The following is a 14,850-nucleotide window of genomic DNA, read 5'->3' as shown; positions in this document are numbered from 1 at the left end:
TATGTTTATATTATGTTTAGTGCTACTTTAATTTAAAGGGACAGTATACTGTAAAATAGTTTTTCCCTTAATGTGTTTACAATTGCTTTTTTACCAACTGCAGAGTAAAAAATGTATGAAAATTAGCTTTTTAAGGCTTATTTCTGTATATTAAAGCTCTGATTTTGTGTTTTGAAGCCACAGCCTAATAAAATGGGTTGAGCTTGTAGGTATAATCAGATCTCATTACTGTATCACATTGTGCACATATACCTGCTTCTTTATCTTATATCTGTCCTTAAAACAATCACCAATACTTTGAGAGAACAATGGAAAATCAACATTTTATTACCTTATCTCTGCTTTATCGCACTGGGAGTGTAATTTCTTCTGCTGGCTGTGTTTACAAAGCTTATCTATAGCTGGTACGCGCGGCCACAAACTTTCAGAATAGGTGGGGATACCACATGTTAAATTAACTATTTCAAATGCCAATATAAGGGTAAAGGAGCTACTTGTAAACAATTTAATACACTCCAGCAGGTAAAGTGGATCATTGGGAACAAATTAAAGGGGAGAAAAATTTTGAGTAAACTGTCCCTTTAAGCTGTAACCCTTTACACAAGGACTTCAGTCGCACCAATCCAATGATCAAAAATTTAGTTTGCAGTCGTGCGGTTGTGTTAACTTTCAACTTCTAATACACATGCAAAGCTAGCACAGGCGCAATATTTCAATATCATGCGCTAAAGTTAGCACATAACTTGTAATGTAGCCCTAAAATTTTAATTTTTTTTTGATGATTATACATAGTTAAAAGAGAACAAGAAATTGATTGTTAATATTATCCTTATTGCTCGTAAAGATGGATTAGTAATGTCTCTCCTACTATTCAAAAGGTTAATAATATGTTACAGAAACAAATGGTTATTGAACAAGATGATATGTTATTTACTATGACTCAGATAAACATGATTCACTACAGCAAATTATTTACGCTGTCTGCATTTAACATTGCACAAGTAATACTGGCTAATCGCTGGCAGCCAATTGGCCTCTAGCAGGTGCTGTCAATCATACCAATTATATCGGATCAGGTTGATTTAAATATGCTATTTTTAGGTGGTGGACAGGCTACTTAACTATTGTTTCAGGTGATCCTCAAACGATGAACTTCCAAAGCAACCCATTGTATATTCCTAACATTTTAACTCCTTTTCTAGAGATGTACATTAATTTTCGGACAAATGCAAATTCCTCCCGAAAATGAGATTTTTATTTTAATAAATAAAAACGAAAATATGAATGCACCAACTAAAATTAAAGAAAATGAAAACACCTTAATGCTTGAGAGTGCACTAACCCTATCCTCTTCTTGCCAGAACCGCAACCGCGCTAACAGCAGGCTTAGTGTGCTTGGCTAACAGGACCTGCACTAAAGTTAGCGTTAAGCCAGGATTGGGTTAGCACACTCTCCAGAGGAAGTTAAGTTAAAGGGACATTATACACTCATTTTTTCTTTGCATAAATGTTTTGTAGATGATCTATTTATATAATCCATGAAGTTTTTTTAAAAAAAAAAATGTATAGTTTTGCTTATTTTTAAATAACATTGCTCTGATTTTCAGACACCTAACCAAGCCCCAAAGTTTTATGTGAATACTGTCAGCTACCTTCTCCAGCTTGCTTCTGTTTGTGTAAAGGGTCTTTTCATATGCAAAAGAAGGGGCAGGGGGAATGTCTTATTTCCCACTTGCAGTGGGCTTTCCAGCTACCTTTTCAACAAAGCTAAACTGAGAGCTTCTAAGTAAGTTTTTAAACAGTTTTATACTGGATTTTTATATCAGTATCTGTGCATCTTATTCTTTATAGTAGTGTCTATTACATGTAGTTATATAAAAATGAGTGTATACTGTCCCTTTAAGTATTTGTAGCTACAAGTGAACTTTTCACCTGTAGCTTTAAAATATTTAGATTTGTTTTCATTAGATGTTTAATGAAAATTCGATTGTTTCACTTTTTAACTAAACAAAAACTAATAGTGCAGCCACCGAATATTTGGGGGAAACAAAAAATTTCCTTGAATATCTGAAATTAAAATTTTGTCCGAAACTAAATGTTCTGGCCTGCACATCTTTATCCTTTATGGATTTATCTTAACAAATGTATGCAGGTGAGTTTGACTCAAAATACGCAATAAGCTAATTAGACTGATAGAAGCAGATATGAATGTGAAGCTAGAAGAAAATAATTTTATTTGCTTTAAAAATTTCTGATGCCAGTTCTGTGTGCTAATAGAAACATTTTCTTTCTATTCTAGAGAATGTCAATACTTCCTAAGGATGGTAACGTTCTACTTGCTGGGATGCCAAGGTTCAGCCTTCTTTTGTAGAGAATTGAGTGAGGTCTGCTCGTGTGAGGATCAGCATGGGGATTTCACTCCATGCTAATGAGTTTTATAGAACTGAGTCTAAAGTAACAAAATATGGGACTCTTCCATTCCCAGTGTATTTCTCATATCATACAGCATTTTAGTGCCTACATGCTTTTAGAGAGGCCCCAGATAATAATGCAAAATCTGCTCCCCTTAACTAGAAAAACTGAAAGGTAGGTTCTGGACGAAGAGAAGTCCCATGTAGTAAATGTATATGTTTATCTCATACTAAACAGGAAGGGGTATATTTATTATAGTGCGAGCGGACATGGTGAACTGCTGGTGCAATGCTGCCCCCTGCAGATTCAGGGGTTTCAATCAACCTGATCGTATTTGATGGGGTTGAGTTCTGTCTGTGGCCTCAGAGCAGATGGACAAGTTATGGAGCAGCGGTCTTTAGACTACTACTTCATAACTTCTGTTTCCGGCGAGCCTGAAACAAGTGGCATCAAGCTCCATACGGAGCTTGATAAATCAGCCCTGAAGACTCAACAAAAAACTATTGCTTAACCAGTTACCCTGCAATTTGCGGTCATGACATATTGTTTTGGTGTTGTTCTTTAAGTGAAAAATTATTAATTTTTATTTTGACCTTTATTTAAAGGGACACTGTACCCAAATTTTTTCTTTTGTAATTCAGAAAGAGCATGCAATTTTAAGCAACTTTCTAATTTACTCCTATTATCAATTTTTCTTCGTTCTCTTGCTATCATTATTTGAAAAAGAAGGCATCTAAGCTTTTTTTTGGTTTTAGTACTCTGGACAGCACTTTTTTATTGGTGGATGAATTTATCCACCAATCAGCAAGGACAACCCAGGTTGTTCACCAAAAATGGGCCGGCATCTAAACTTACATTCTTGCATTTCAAATAAAGATACCAAGAGAATGAAGAAAATTTGATAACAGTAGTAAATTAGAAAGTTGCTTAAAATTTCATGCTCAATCTGAATCACGAAAGAATTTTTTTGGGTACAGTGTCCCTTTAAGACTTCAATATTTGTGAAGGTTTCTATCATATCACTACTCATTTTTTCTCTCAGCAAAGCTATACCTATGTGTTAAATATTTTATTTATAGACCATATAATATTTTATTATATTCTGTTTGAACCGTTTCAAGCTAATATATGTCTTTCTGAAAATATAATAACATAAACTATGCACAGTATTTCAGATGGGTTTGACTAGTCCTCTTAGGAGTTGCATATAGTATATCACACTTTTTTGCCTCCAATACCTTTTCTTCTTAATATTGTAAATATTTCTGATTACCATTACTCCATATTTTATTTCAGCAATACATTTATATTATCAACATTATCATCATCAATACAATACAAAATGGAAATTATACACAATCACTTTTATATCTCATTGTATGATTCTAATCTTTAATTAAAGAACTGTGAGTTATATTATTTTGAAAAATCATTTTCTTTTTAAATTGTTCTTACAATATTCATTGGAAATCTGATTTATATTTATTTCTTAACCCATCTTATGAAATACCCCAGGTCATTTTACAGTATAAAGAAAAATAATTAAATCTCTTTATTAAAAATACATAATTACCTTCGGAATAAGATCCAGTACAAGTTAGATTTCCTTTGTTACAGGTGCTATGAATATGAAAAGAAAAAAAAAGTTAATAGATTCACTAATTTTGACAAAACTGTTATGTGAAATAAAAAACACTGAACTAAAAATCTGATCCCTCATAAAAGCATTTGAGCATTCATAAAGTCTTGTCCTGCTTTTTATATGGAAAGGACTGGGATTAGACTTCCACATAAACTATTTGATGGGTTAGAAAAAAATGCAATAATAATATGAATAATAATAAATAATATTATTAATAATAATAAATACGTATAATACTATTAATAATAAGAAGTAGTATGAGAACTATTCCAAACAAGTATTCCAAACAAGAAAAAGTACCAAAAATGCTTATATAAAATAAAAATAAATAATTTAAAACAAATGTAAAAAAATAATAATAATGATAATAATGATAAATAGTAGCAGATCTAACATGAGAACAAAAATGCCTGCTGCTCATATAAAAAATATAAATTATGTAAAAAGGAAAAAGGCAAAATATAAACTAATAATTAAATATTAACTTGGTGTTTTTGATTGAAAGCAAAAACAAAATGAATTTTTGTAAATAGAATTTAGCTGTGCCGCAACTTAAAGGGACATAATACTCATATGCTAAATCACTTGAAACTGATGCAGTATAACTGTAAAAAGCTGACAGGAAAATATCACCTGAGCATCTCTATGTAAAAAAGGAAGATATTTTACCTCACAATCTCCTCAGCTCAGCAGAGTAAGTTCTGTGTAAAAAGTTATACTCAGCTGCTCCCAGCTGCAGGTAAAAATAAAAACAAATGAAGAAATGAACAGCAGCCAATCAGCATCAGCAGTGCTGAGGTCATGAACTCTTACTGTGATCTCATGAGATTTGACTTAACTCTCATGAGATTTCATAGTAAGCTTCCTTTACCTGATTGGTGAAATAATATGAGAGTGCACGAAGCTCATCCTTTCAGATGTCCCAGGACAGACACACTAAAATGCTGCTTAGAAATCCTTTACAATGGGAGGTGGCTACTGAGGAACTTTTGAGGTAAAATATCTTTCTTTTTTACATAGAGATGCTCAGGAGATATTTTCTAGTCAGCTTTTTACAGCTATGCTGCATCACTTTCAAGTGTTTAAACATTTGGGTATTATGGCCTTTTAAGGCTCATTTCCATTGAGTCATTAAATATGGAGCCATAAGCTACTGACAATAGCTAAAAGTAGTTTATGGCTCCATTTTAGTACCACGTTTCCATTGAAATGTTTTGCACAGTGCGTGCAGTCGGTCTTTTCATGTATATGTAAGTTAACTTTGTGTTAACACTTCCATCCGGTTTCAGATTTCTCAAAAAACGCACAATAATAAGTTTGTTTCTAGGGTTACCTGACCTTAGATTAAAAAATATAATGTTAGCATCTGCACTCCTTACCTTTGATTGGCTAGAGAGGGAAAGACACGGTAGCTAGTTGCAGGGTTAGAAGTTTGGTGGGTTTTTTTTAAAACCAGGTAAATTGATTTGGTCAGCTAATTAATAATCAAATATTTTAAAGAATGTATTTAAAATTAAGTTCTGCCTTTTTTTCTCTTTAACTTATTGTTATATTTATTTCCATATGTCACATTTAGTGCTGCACCAGGCATAGAGATAGTTAAGTGATGTATGTGCTTAATTATATTTTTATATGTAAGTACATATTGAAAAATAATTAACAACTTAACACCCACATGAAACACTAAATATTACAAATAGAAATAATATTAAAAAGAGAAAAGTTGCATTGTTTGTAAACTTTAAAATCTCAATAGAAAAGAGGCCTCAAAAATTTATTTTTACTCTTTTACACCTGGTTGAGCACGCCGTAATGTATGGTTTTGACAGTGTTTAAACAGTTTTTGCATTCAATGGAAACGGGGTCTAATTTGGCGCTTTCAGACATTATTATTTTTTATGGGATACATTTTTTTTTGTCAGCCGGACCACAGCTTCCGGTAATGAGTAATTAAGGAAAAAGCGGCATTGCAAACTGTTGATAAGGGTAATGGCTCTTGACAGCAGTTTTTTTTTTCATTTTGCGACCTTGCGCAAAACCATTTATGGCTCAATGGAAACAAGTCCTCTACTGTTAGATTGTGGAGAAGGACACATTTTCATCCACTGCACTGAGCCCAGATTGCAAAGGACAATAACAACATATACTATATATATAATATGCCAGAGTTTAAGTTTGTAATTGATAGTTAAAAAGCAAGAAAATCCTAAACATAAACTGCCCCATCCCTCAAAGGAATTTTGCAAAACATAATCAATGACATAACAGTGAGATCATTAGACAGACACAATACTCAATTTTTTTTTAATTAATAAGATAGAACATACAATTTTAAACAACTTTTAAATTTACTTCTATTATCAAATTTGCTTCATTCTCCAAACACATTGGATAAGCCAATGACAAGAGTTGTGCAGTCACAGTCAGTAGCTAGCTCCCAGTAGTGTATTGTTGCTCCCGAACCTAGTTATGTATGCTTTTCAACAAAGGGTACCAAAAAACAAAGCAAATTAATTAATAAAAGTAAACTGCAAAGTTGTTTAAATTAGCATGCTCTATCTGAATCATGACAGTTTAATATTCACTGTACTGTCCCTTTAATATCATAGAGGACATTAACTATGACTTTATCAATTACACAACAGTCAAATAAGCTCTGGATCTACTGAACTTTGTCAATCCCTTCAACCTCATAACAACTCCAGTTTACCATCTAAGTCCTCCTCTCCCTCACATCATTCTCTAATCACCCTCACACTTTTTTCCTTCCTCACACACAACCACCTTCTTACCAACTAATCTCCCCATTATGTCAACTCCTCACTTTCTCAGTCCTCCTGTTCCTATAATAAGCGTCTACTCACCTTTATGTCATATATTTACCACCCCACACACCACCAGTTTCCTATCTCCCACTTCCCATTCCGCCATTACCTCATTCTTCTACACTTACAGCATACCTTCTCTTTATATTTTTATTATTTTTTTCTTAAACACTGCCTCATTATTGTATTGTCACACACATTCACCTCACCCTATCAGCCCAACTCTCCATTATATAAGTCCTTGTTCACACTTTCAGTCACCATATTCCTCACACATCAGAACCTATATTCATCTCCCTGGCAAACAGCACCCTCCCCATCCTCCCACCACCTGTGTCTTATATATAGGCTCTGTGGGGGTGCAAAAACCTCCACCAACCTTTGTTTCCTCCTCATTTTGAAACACTTCTGGTAGCATTTCTATTATGCAAAACATTATAATTTACACAGGATTCAGAGTCAGCTCTGTCCTCCTATCACAGCCTTGGTGTTTCTCACTCTGGCCCTGTTATCCAAAGGATTCTCCAAGTTGGAGATAAATTGCAGTTCAGTATTCACAGGGGCTGAAATCACTGAATATTCAAAAAAAAAAAAAGTTCTCCAGCACTGCAAGATCTCTCTCTTTATATGTGAAGGAGAGACACTTTGGGGCCTATTTATTAAGGTGCGAGACAACATGATCTGATATAGTGGATCATGTCCGCTGCATATCTATAAATGCCGACAGCATACGGTGTCAGCATTTATCATTGTTGAACTGCTTGTGCAATGCCAGCCCCTGCAGATTCATGGCCAATCGTCCGCTAGCAGGGGGTGTCAATCAGCCCGATCATATAGGATTGTGCGAATTGATGTCCACGGCCTCAGAGTTATAGAGCAAGTTTAGACCGCTGCTTCATAACCGCTGTTTCCGGTGAGCCTGAAGGCTCGCGTGGAAAAAGGGGCATCAAGCTCCATTCGGAGCTTGATAATTCAGCCCCTTTGTATTTTATATCACTTTATATTTCAGTATTATTACAGTATTTATACTTTCAGTATTATTACATTTAAGCTTTTTTACTTTCTCATTTATATTTAAAAAAATAGCTCTAGTGGTGATTTTACAAATTCTGATTATGTTTTTAAAGTTTTGGATCATAAATACTCATCATACTGTATATTTGTGTGTCGCTTTTACAAATTACATTGCACCTTGTATTTGCTGCATTGCAAACTAAAACTGACAGTTTCAGAATGTGGGAGGAACAGGGCAATTCACTGGGCTAAACAGGGGAGTTCCCAGGATATGTCTGAAGCTCTCTCACCAATCTCTTGAAATTTTGTAAGCTGGTCTCACTGATTTATCTCACCAGCTGTATGCAGGTGAAGTTTGCTCAAAATTCACAATACACCTATTTTAACAAACCGTAAAATAATATATACAAAAAATATAGACAAAAGCAAGTTAAATTGTAGTGAAAATATTTGAGTATAATTTGTAATTCATGCAAATTGAGCACCAGGTGTTTTCCAGTTACCCTTTCTCTCTTATGTGAAATTGCGTATCCCATAGAGCTTTATTGCTTTCTATGGAAGGAATCTCTCATCTCTTTGTAAATTTCAGGGTTTTCCCCTTTTCTTAGAAAAATCAGTGAATTCAGCCACTGTGAAGTCTGCTCTATAATTTCTCTCCCAACTAGAGAATGTTTAATTATCTGACCTATAGGAAGTAATTATGTTTTCTGGGAAACTAACAGTTTTTCAGTTTAATTTTAAATAGAAGACATGCGAAGTGCCATGTAATTTGTAAAAGATACACATACATATACAAAGTATGCATCTAATTTGTTAAAGTTGCTGTGAAAGCATAATCAGAATTTGTAAAATCACAATCCTAAATAAACTGCTGTATACAAAATAACACAAAATAGAAAGTGCAAAATTTAAATGTAATAAAAGTGAATCTGAAGTGTAAAGTGTAAATAGATATATATTACAAAGCACAGAGTGTAAATGCAGCAGAACTCTCATGTCATGCAATGCTCCAATGCACTGGGCTTGTCTCTCCTTCACATACAGAAATGCAGGCAGCGCCCCTTGGAGAAGCATAGCAAAATCTGCCTTTTTTGAAATGTCACTAGAAATCTTGCAGTGCTGGAGGATCACTTTATAATATCTCACCTGAGTGGAGAGGTTTTGAATATCAGGCCCTCTGTGAGTAAGGTCAATGATGAGACCAAACCCCCTCACTGTTTAACAGGATTGACATAATGCACTACATTTGTAGAGGAGTATAGTGTCATTATCAGGTTAAGCAGCTAGTTGGGTCTTTTGAGTACAATAATTTTTTGCATTTTTTGACATGTATGCAATTAAACTGTGGTGCTTCAAAACCCTAGAGATATGTGTATGTGACTGTATTATCATTATAGTGAGCATGCCTGCTTGTTGGGTTATCAATTACACACATTTTTATTAGTGTAAAAGTACTTATTGGTTGAGCGAGAAACTATTGTATCGGTTTGGTGATGATACCATCAAATGAGTAATTTCAGCGTATTTTGATCATGTTCAAAATAAATGTAATATTTGACAATATTTTGGATACTGGGTAATAATTTGAAAATATTGTTTGTAGTATTTTTTTAGCAGATTAATTTTATAAGGGAAAAAGGACCCTTAAATGTGTCATTAAGTGTCAAAAAAGTGAACTGCGATCATAAAAACAAAACTGGAACATGACTGTACTGGGTCATTTTTCACTGAAATAATAAAACAAATTAAACTGGCTGATTGTAATACCATTGACATAACAAAAACAGCTCATCAACAGTCATTATAATTAACTTGGTGATAATTATGAAACAATAGATTGCAATCAACCCCAAAATGTTTCAAGATGATGAGCTTTACAGGTAACATTACTACAAGACATTAAAGGGACATAATACTCATATGCTAAATCACTTGAAACTGATGCAGTATAACTGTAAAAAGCTCACAGGAAAATATCACCTGAGCATCTCTATGTAAAAAAAGAAGATATTTTACCTCACAATCTCCTCAGCTCAGCAGAGTAAGTTCTGTGTGAAAAGTTATACTCAGCTGCTCCCAGCTGCAGGTAAAAAAAAAAAATGAAGAAATGAACAGCAGCCAATCAGCATCAGCAGTGCTGAGGTCATGAACTCTTACTGTGATCTCATGAGATTTGACTTAACTCTCATGAGATTTCATAGTAAGCTTCCTTTACCTGATTGGTGAAATAATATGAGAGTTCACAAGGCTCATCCTTTCAGCTGTCCCAGGACAGACACACTAAAATGCTGCTTAGAAATCCTTTACAATGGGATGTGGCTACTGAGGAACTTTTGAGGTAAAATATATTTCTTTTTTACATAGAGATGTTCAGGAGATATTTTCTAGTCAGCTTTTTACAACTATGCTGCATCACTTTCAAGTGTTTAAACATTTGGGTATTATGGCCCTTTAAAATACAAACATTAACAAAACACAGATCACAAGTTATAGTGATGGTAAATATTTTATGCTCACCATATGACACCTCTGTCATTAATACTTTCTCCAGAGGGTATAGGAAGACCACGATAGTAACATGGACAGGAAATTGCAGGAACACATTTACCACTTTTATCCAAATAATATCCTTTATTACACACGCAACCTTCCAGGGGATCAAAGATTACTTTGCAGATCATGTCGGGTTCACTGATAGAGCGGCAGGTAGGTTGGTAAGAAGTGACTGAATAGCTAAAGACCAGGTTATTTGGGCATTGTGTGTATTTGTCTGCAGAAAAAGGCATTTGTCATTGGTTTGTTATTATGGTATTAAAAACAGTAAAAGGGACATGAAACCCAAACATTTTCTTTTGTGATTCAGACAGAGCTTACAATTTTAAAAAGGTTTACAATTTACTTCTATTATCAAATTTGCGTCATTCTTCTATTATTCTTTGTTGAAGAGATATCTGCATAGGTAGCATGCACATGTCTGGAAGACCACACAACAGGGAATAGTGCTGCCATCTAGTGCTCTTGCTAATGTATAACATTCTTATAAAACTGCTGCCATCTAGTGCTCTTGCTAATGTGTAACATTCTTATAAAACTGCTGCCATCTAGTGCTCTTGCTAATGTATAACATTCTTATAAAACTGCTGCCATCTAGTGCTCTTGCTAATGTATAACATTCTTATAAAACTGCTGCCATCTAGTGGTCTTGCTAATATATAACATTCTTGCAAAACTGCTGCCATATAGGGCTGCAGACACGGGCATGCTCCTGAGCTTACCTTCCTGCTTTATAGGATAACAAGACAACAAAGAAAATTTGATAATAGAAGTAAATTGGAAATTTGTCTAAAATTGTCTGCTGAATCATGGAAGAATATTTTGTGTTTTATGCCCCTTTAAAGTAAATAATAAAACAAATATTTATAACATATATGGATAACGTATAAACAACATGAAAATAAACAAAAAAACAAGTAAAATAGAAAATATCTTATTTCTACATACTGTAGTTAATGTCATTATTTTATCTGCTTTCCATGTAAAGTCATTGAGCACAACTAAAATAATAATAATATAAATGAATAAATAAGTCAAATAATGTAAGGAGTCAACACAGAGGGTGAACTTACAGCAGGCTTTCTGTCGCCATCCATATAATACAACTCCGTTGGCAGCACACAATTTTGCATATGAGGCTAGAGCAGCGCACATGCATTCTTCACTCTTCTCACAGCTACATGTATCAATCAAGCAATTCTGCAAAGTTATTTGGTACAAGACATTGGTTAGCTTCATTTATCTTTTCTGAAACTTAGTTTACAGTTGATGAGAATAATGTGTTTAAATCCTGTGTATTCCTCTTTAAAGGGACAGTCTACACCTTAGTCATCTTAAAGTCTTACCTTAGATTAAGCTGCAAATAGCCTTCTGCACCCTTTCTATTTCATGCAGCAGTAATGGTAAAAAGTTACTTTAAAATGAATATTGTTTTCTGGACATTTTGAAATAGCTGCCAAGCGCCTCCCACTGATGACATCACAATCTGGGCTGCATATGGCTTCCAATCACAAAAGGCTTACTATTTGGATTCCACAGACTGTCAATGCTATTCAACAGAGTGCCTAGATGTAGCCAAGATCATGATGTCATCAGTGGGTGGAGCTTAGCAGATATTTCAAAGTGGCCAGAAATGATATTCATTTTAAAATAACTGTTTTAACATTTATGTTGCATGTTATAGAAAGGGTGTTGGGGTCTATTTGCTGTTTAATCTATGGTAAATAAGATGACTAAGGTGTAGATTGTCCATTTAAGTGTAATAAATCAGTGTGGATAAATAGAAATAAAATAATATATACCCATAAGGATTAATGAGTTCTCCCATAAACTAAACAGTTTACAAAAATAGATCAGTAAATAATAATAATATTTAGCACCTTGGACAAAAACTACTCAAGATTTATATTAAAGACATTCTTGAATTCAGTATCTTCGAAGAGTTTATTATTTCTAGATCCCAGATGGTAAATTTAATACACATGCAGTTTTATAATTTATTTGATTGACCTTGCCTTTATAAACCCAAATGAGATAGATAGAAATGGTCTATTTTGAACATAGTTCTAACCTATAAATTTGATTGTTTCAGAAATAATAGGAATATTTATGCTTAAAGGGACACTGAACCAAATTTTTTTATTTTGTGATTCAGATAGAGCATGACATTGTAAGCAACTTTCTAATTTACTCTTATTATCAAATTGTTTCATTCTCTTGGTATCTTTATTTGAATTGCAATAATGTAAGTTTAGATGCCGGTCCATTTTTGGTGAACAACCTGGGTTGTTCTTGCTGATTGGTGGATAAATTCATCCACCAATAAAAAAGTGCTGTCCAGAGGTCCAAACCAAAAAAAAAAAGCTTAGATTCCTTTTTTTTTTTTCAAATAAAGATAGCAAGAAAACGAAGAAAATTGATAAAAGGAGTAAATTAGAAAGTTGCTTAAAATTGCATGCTCTATCAGAATCACAAATTTGTGTTCAGTGTCCCTTAAAGGGTCATTAAACCTATTTTTTTTTCTTCATAATTATCTAGCTGGTTAAAACCAATGAGCAGCATACAAATTCCTCTTAGTGATTTTTTTATTTCCTCTGATGTTCTATAATATACCTGTGATTTTGCCAGGAGATAACAATAATAATGTAATACTTACAATAATATAATACATTTAAGCTTTATTGACTTCTGATGCACTCTGTTGCAGTAGCAACTCAATTGTGAGTAGCATTTTGAGACAAGTGTTCATCTTTTAATCATCAAACAAGTTATATTATGTGGTGCCCCCTCTTTTATATTTTATATGAAAAATACCCTATTCTTGCACCCTCTATTATGCTACCAGCATGCTTTTTTATTAACAAATATAAGCTACAGATAATAATGACTGTATTATGGTTTCTGACTGCCTATAGTGTCTAAGCCTTTTTTTTTGGGGGGGGGGGGGGGCTACACACAGGCAAAGGGTTAGATTAATTAATAAAATAAAACATGCATGCTTATTTTTTTATCTATTAAACAGCACTTCAATGTCTCTTTAATTATGAAAATGGGCATTACAGTTTACTTAAACACAATATTTTACAACAAAGAGCAACTGATATTGTTATATTTGCTTGACATGTTCCCTGATATTTTACCTTCTATATATTATAGTATAACCTAGTGGGTTGAGCAAAAAAATAACAAATTATTGGGGGTACTATGACAAAGATATATTTTAACAAATCTTCTTTATTTCCATAAAATATATCATCCCAAATTATATTGTAAAATTAACGAAGCAGTAATACAACATAATTTTTGTTTTCATTGGTGAAGTGGTACACAATAAAATAATGTGTTATATTATATGAATTTGGAATGTAAGGAGGGTGAGTATCAATAGTAAATTAGTCAAGGTAGCTTATTATCCACACTTAATCATGCAGAAAATGTTATAAATTAATAATAACATACAGATCATAAATCTAAAATGATTCTTAAAAAAAACAAAACTATCTCACATATAGTTAGTATGGTTACAATTTCTCTTGAAAAAGATATTGTAAGTTTACCTGATAGTAAATATTTGGATTTACAAGAATGTGACATGGGCCGAATACATCATCAGGATCAAGAAGCAGACCACACCAATGTTTAGCGTATACCTCTGTAGAACGGAAATATTAATATATATTTGTTATTACAATATATATTTTAATTAATTATAATATTTGTTGTCTTTCTTTATATATATATATATATATATATATATATATACACACAGTATATATACACTATTGAGGTCGTCGAAGTTGAATACCTTGAAACATTCAATATCATTTTTATTCAATTTTGATTTGTTTTAATGTGTGTTAAATAGAAATACTTGCAATCCTTATGTTCTTCACTTATTAAAAAATCTTAAAAAAATATTTTAAAATAGATTTTTCTCTCTCTCTATATATATATGGTTATGTACATACTGTATATATATATATATAACTGTGTATGTGTGTATGTATGTATGCATGTATGTGTGTGTGTGTATGTTTGTGGAACCAGCAAATTACAGACCTTCTTACTACAGCATGGGGGAGGGGGGGGAACAGTGTCACTATACAGCATCACTATATACAGTATGGAGGGCTGGACTATGTCACAAACTACTGTGGTCACTTTATAAAGTACTGAGTTGGGTAGGATCATGCCAGCCATCTCGCCGGCAGATTACAGACTGTGTCACTGACTCACTATATACAGTACTGGTGGGTTAAACAGTGTCACTATATACAGTAACAGGGGGTCAGACTATCTCACAGACTGTGGGCACAGGGTACCTCCTTTTGCAGATATGTAATCTGATTCACATTTTTTTTTTCTGTTTTAAATGTAAAAAAAAAAGATATGTATGAAATTCAC

The 14,850-nt window shown here is 33.3% G+C and overlaps 1 protein-coding gene across 1 annotated transcript in view; it reads right to left on the bottom strand.

The window, feature by feature from the left end:
- Positions 1-14,850, bottom strand: part of LOC128636240 (mucin-5AC) — a 161,481-nt gene that overhangs the window by 47,147 nt on the left and 99,484 nt on the right. Inside the window, exons 11-16 of the mRNA XM_053689278.1 lie at positions 14,004-14,098; positions 11,520-11,646; positions 10,411-10,663; positions 4,007-4,032; positions 3,634-3,650; positions 1,733-1,742 (exon numbers count right to left, since the gene is read on the bottom strand). Of these exons, the coding sequence (XP_053545253.1) occupies positions 1,733-1,742; positions 3,634-3,650; positions 4,007-4,032; positions 10,411-10,663; positions 11,520-11,646; positions 14,004-14,098 (528 nt within the window). The remainder of the gene's footprint in view (positions 1-1,732; positions 1,743-3,633; positions 3,651-4,006; positions 4,033-10,410; positions 10,664-11,519; positions 11,647-14,003; positions 14,099-14,850) is intronic.

This window comes from Bombina bombina, chromosome 7, assembly GCF_027579735.1.
Source record: "Bombina bombina isolate aBomBom1 chromosome 7, aBomBom1.pri, whole genome shotgun sequence".
Classification (NCBI taxonomy): domain Eukaryota; kingdom Metazoa; phylum Chordata; class Amphibia; order Anura; family Bombinatoridae; genus Bombina; species Bombina bombina.
The sequence above is the reverse complement of the archived record's forward strand: the minus strand, read 5'-3'. Positions and strand labels throughout refer to the sequence as shown.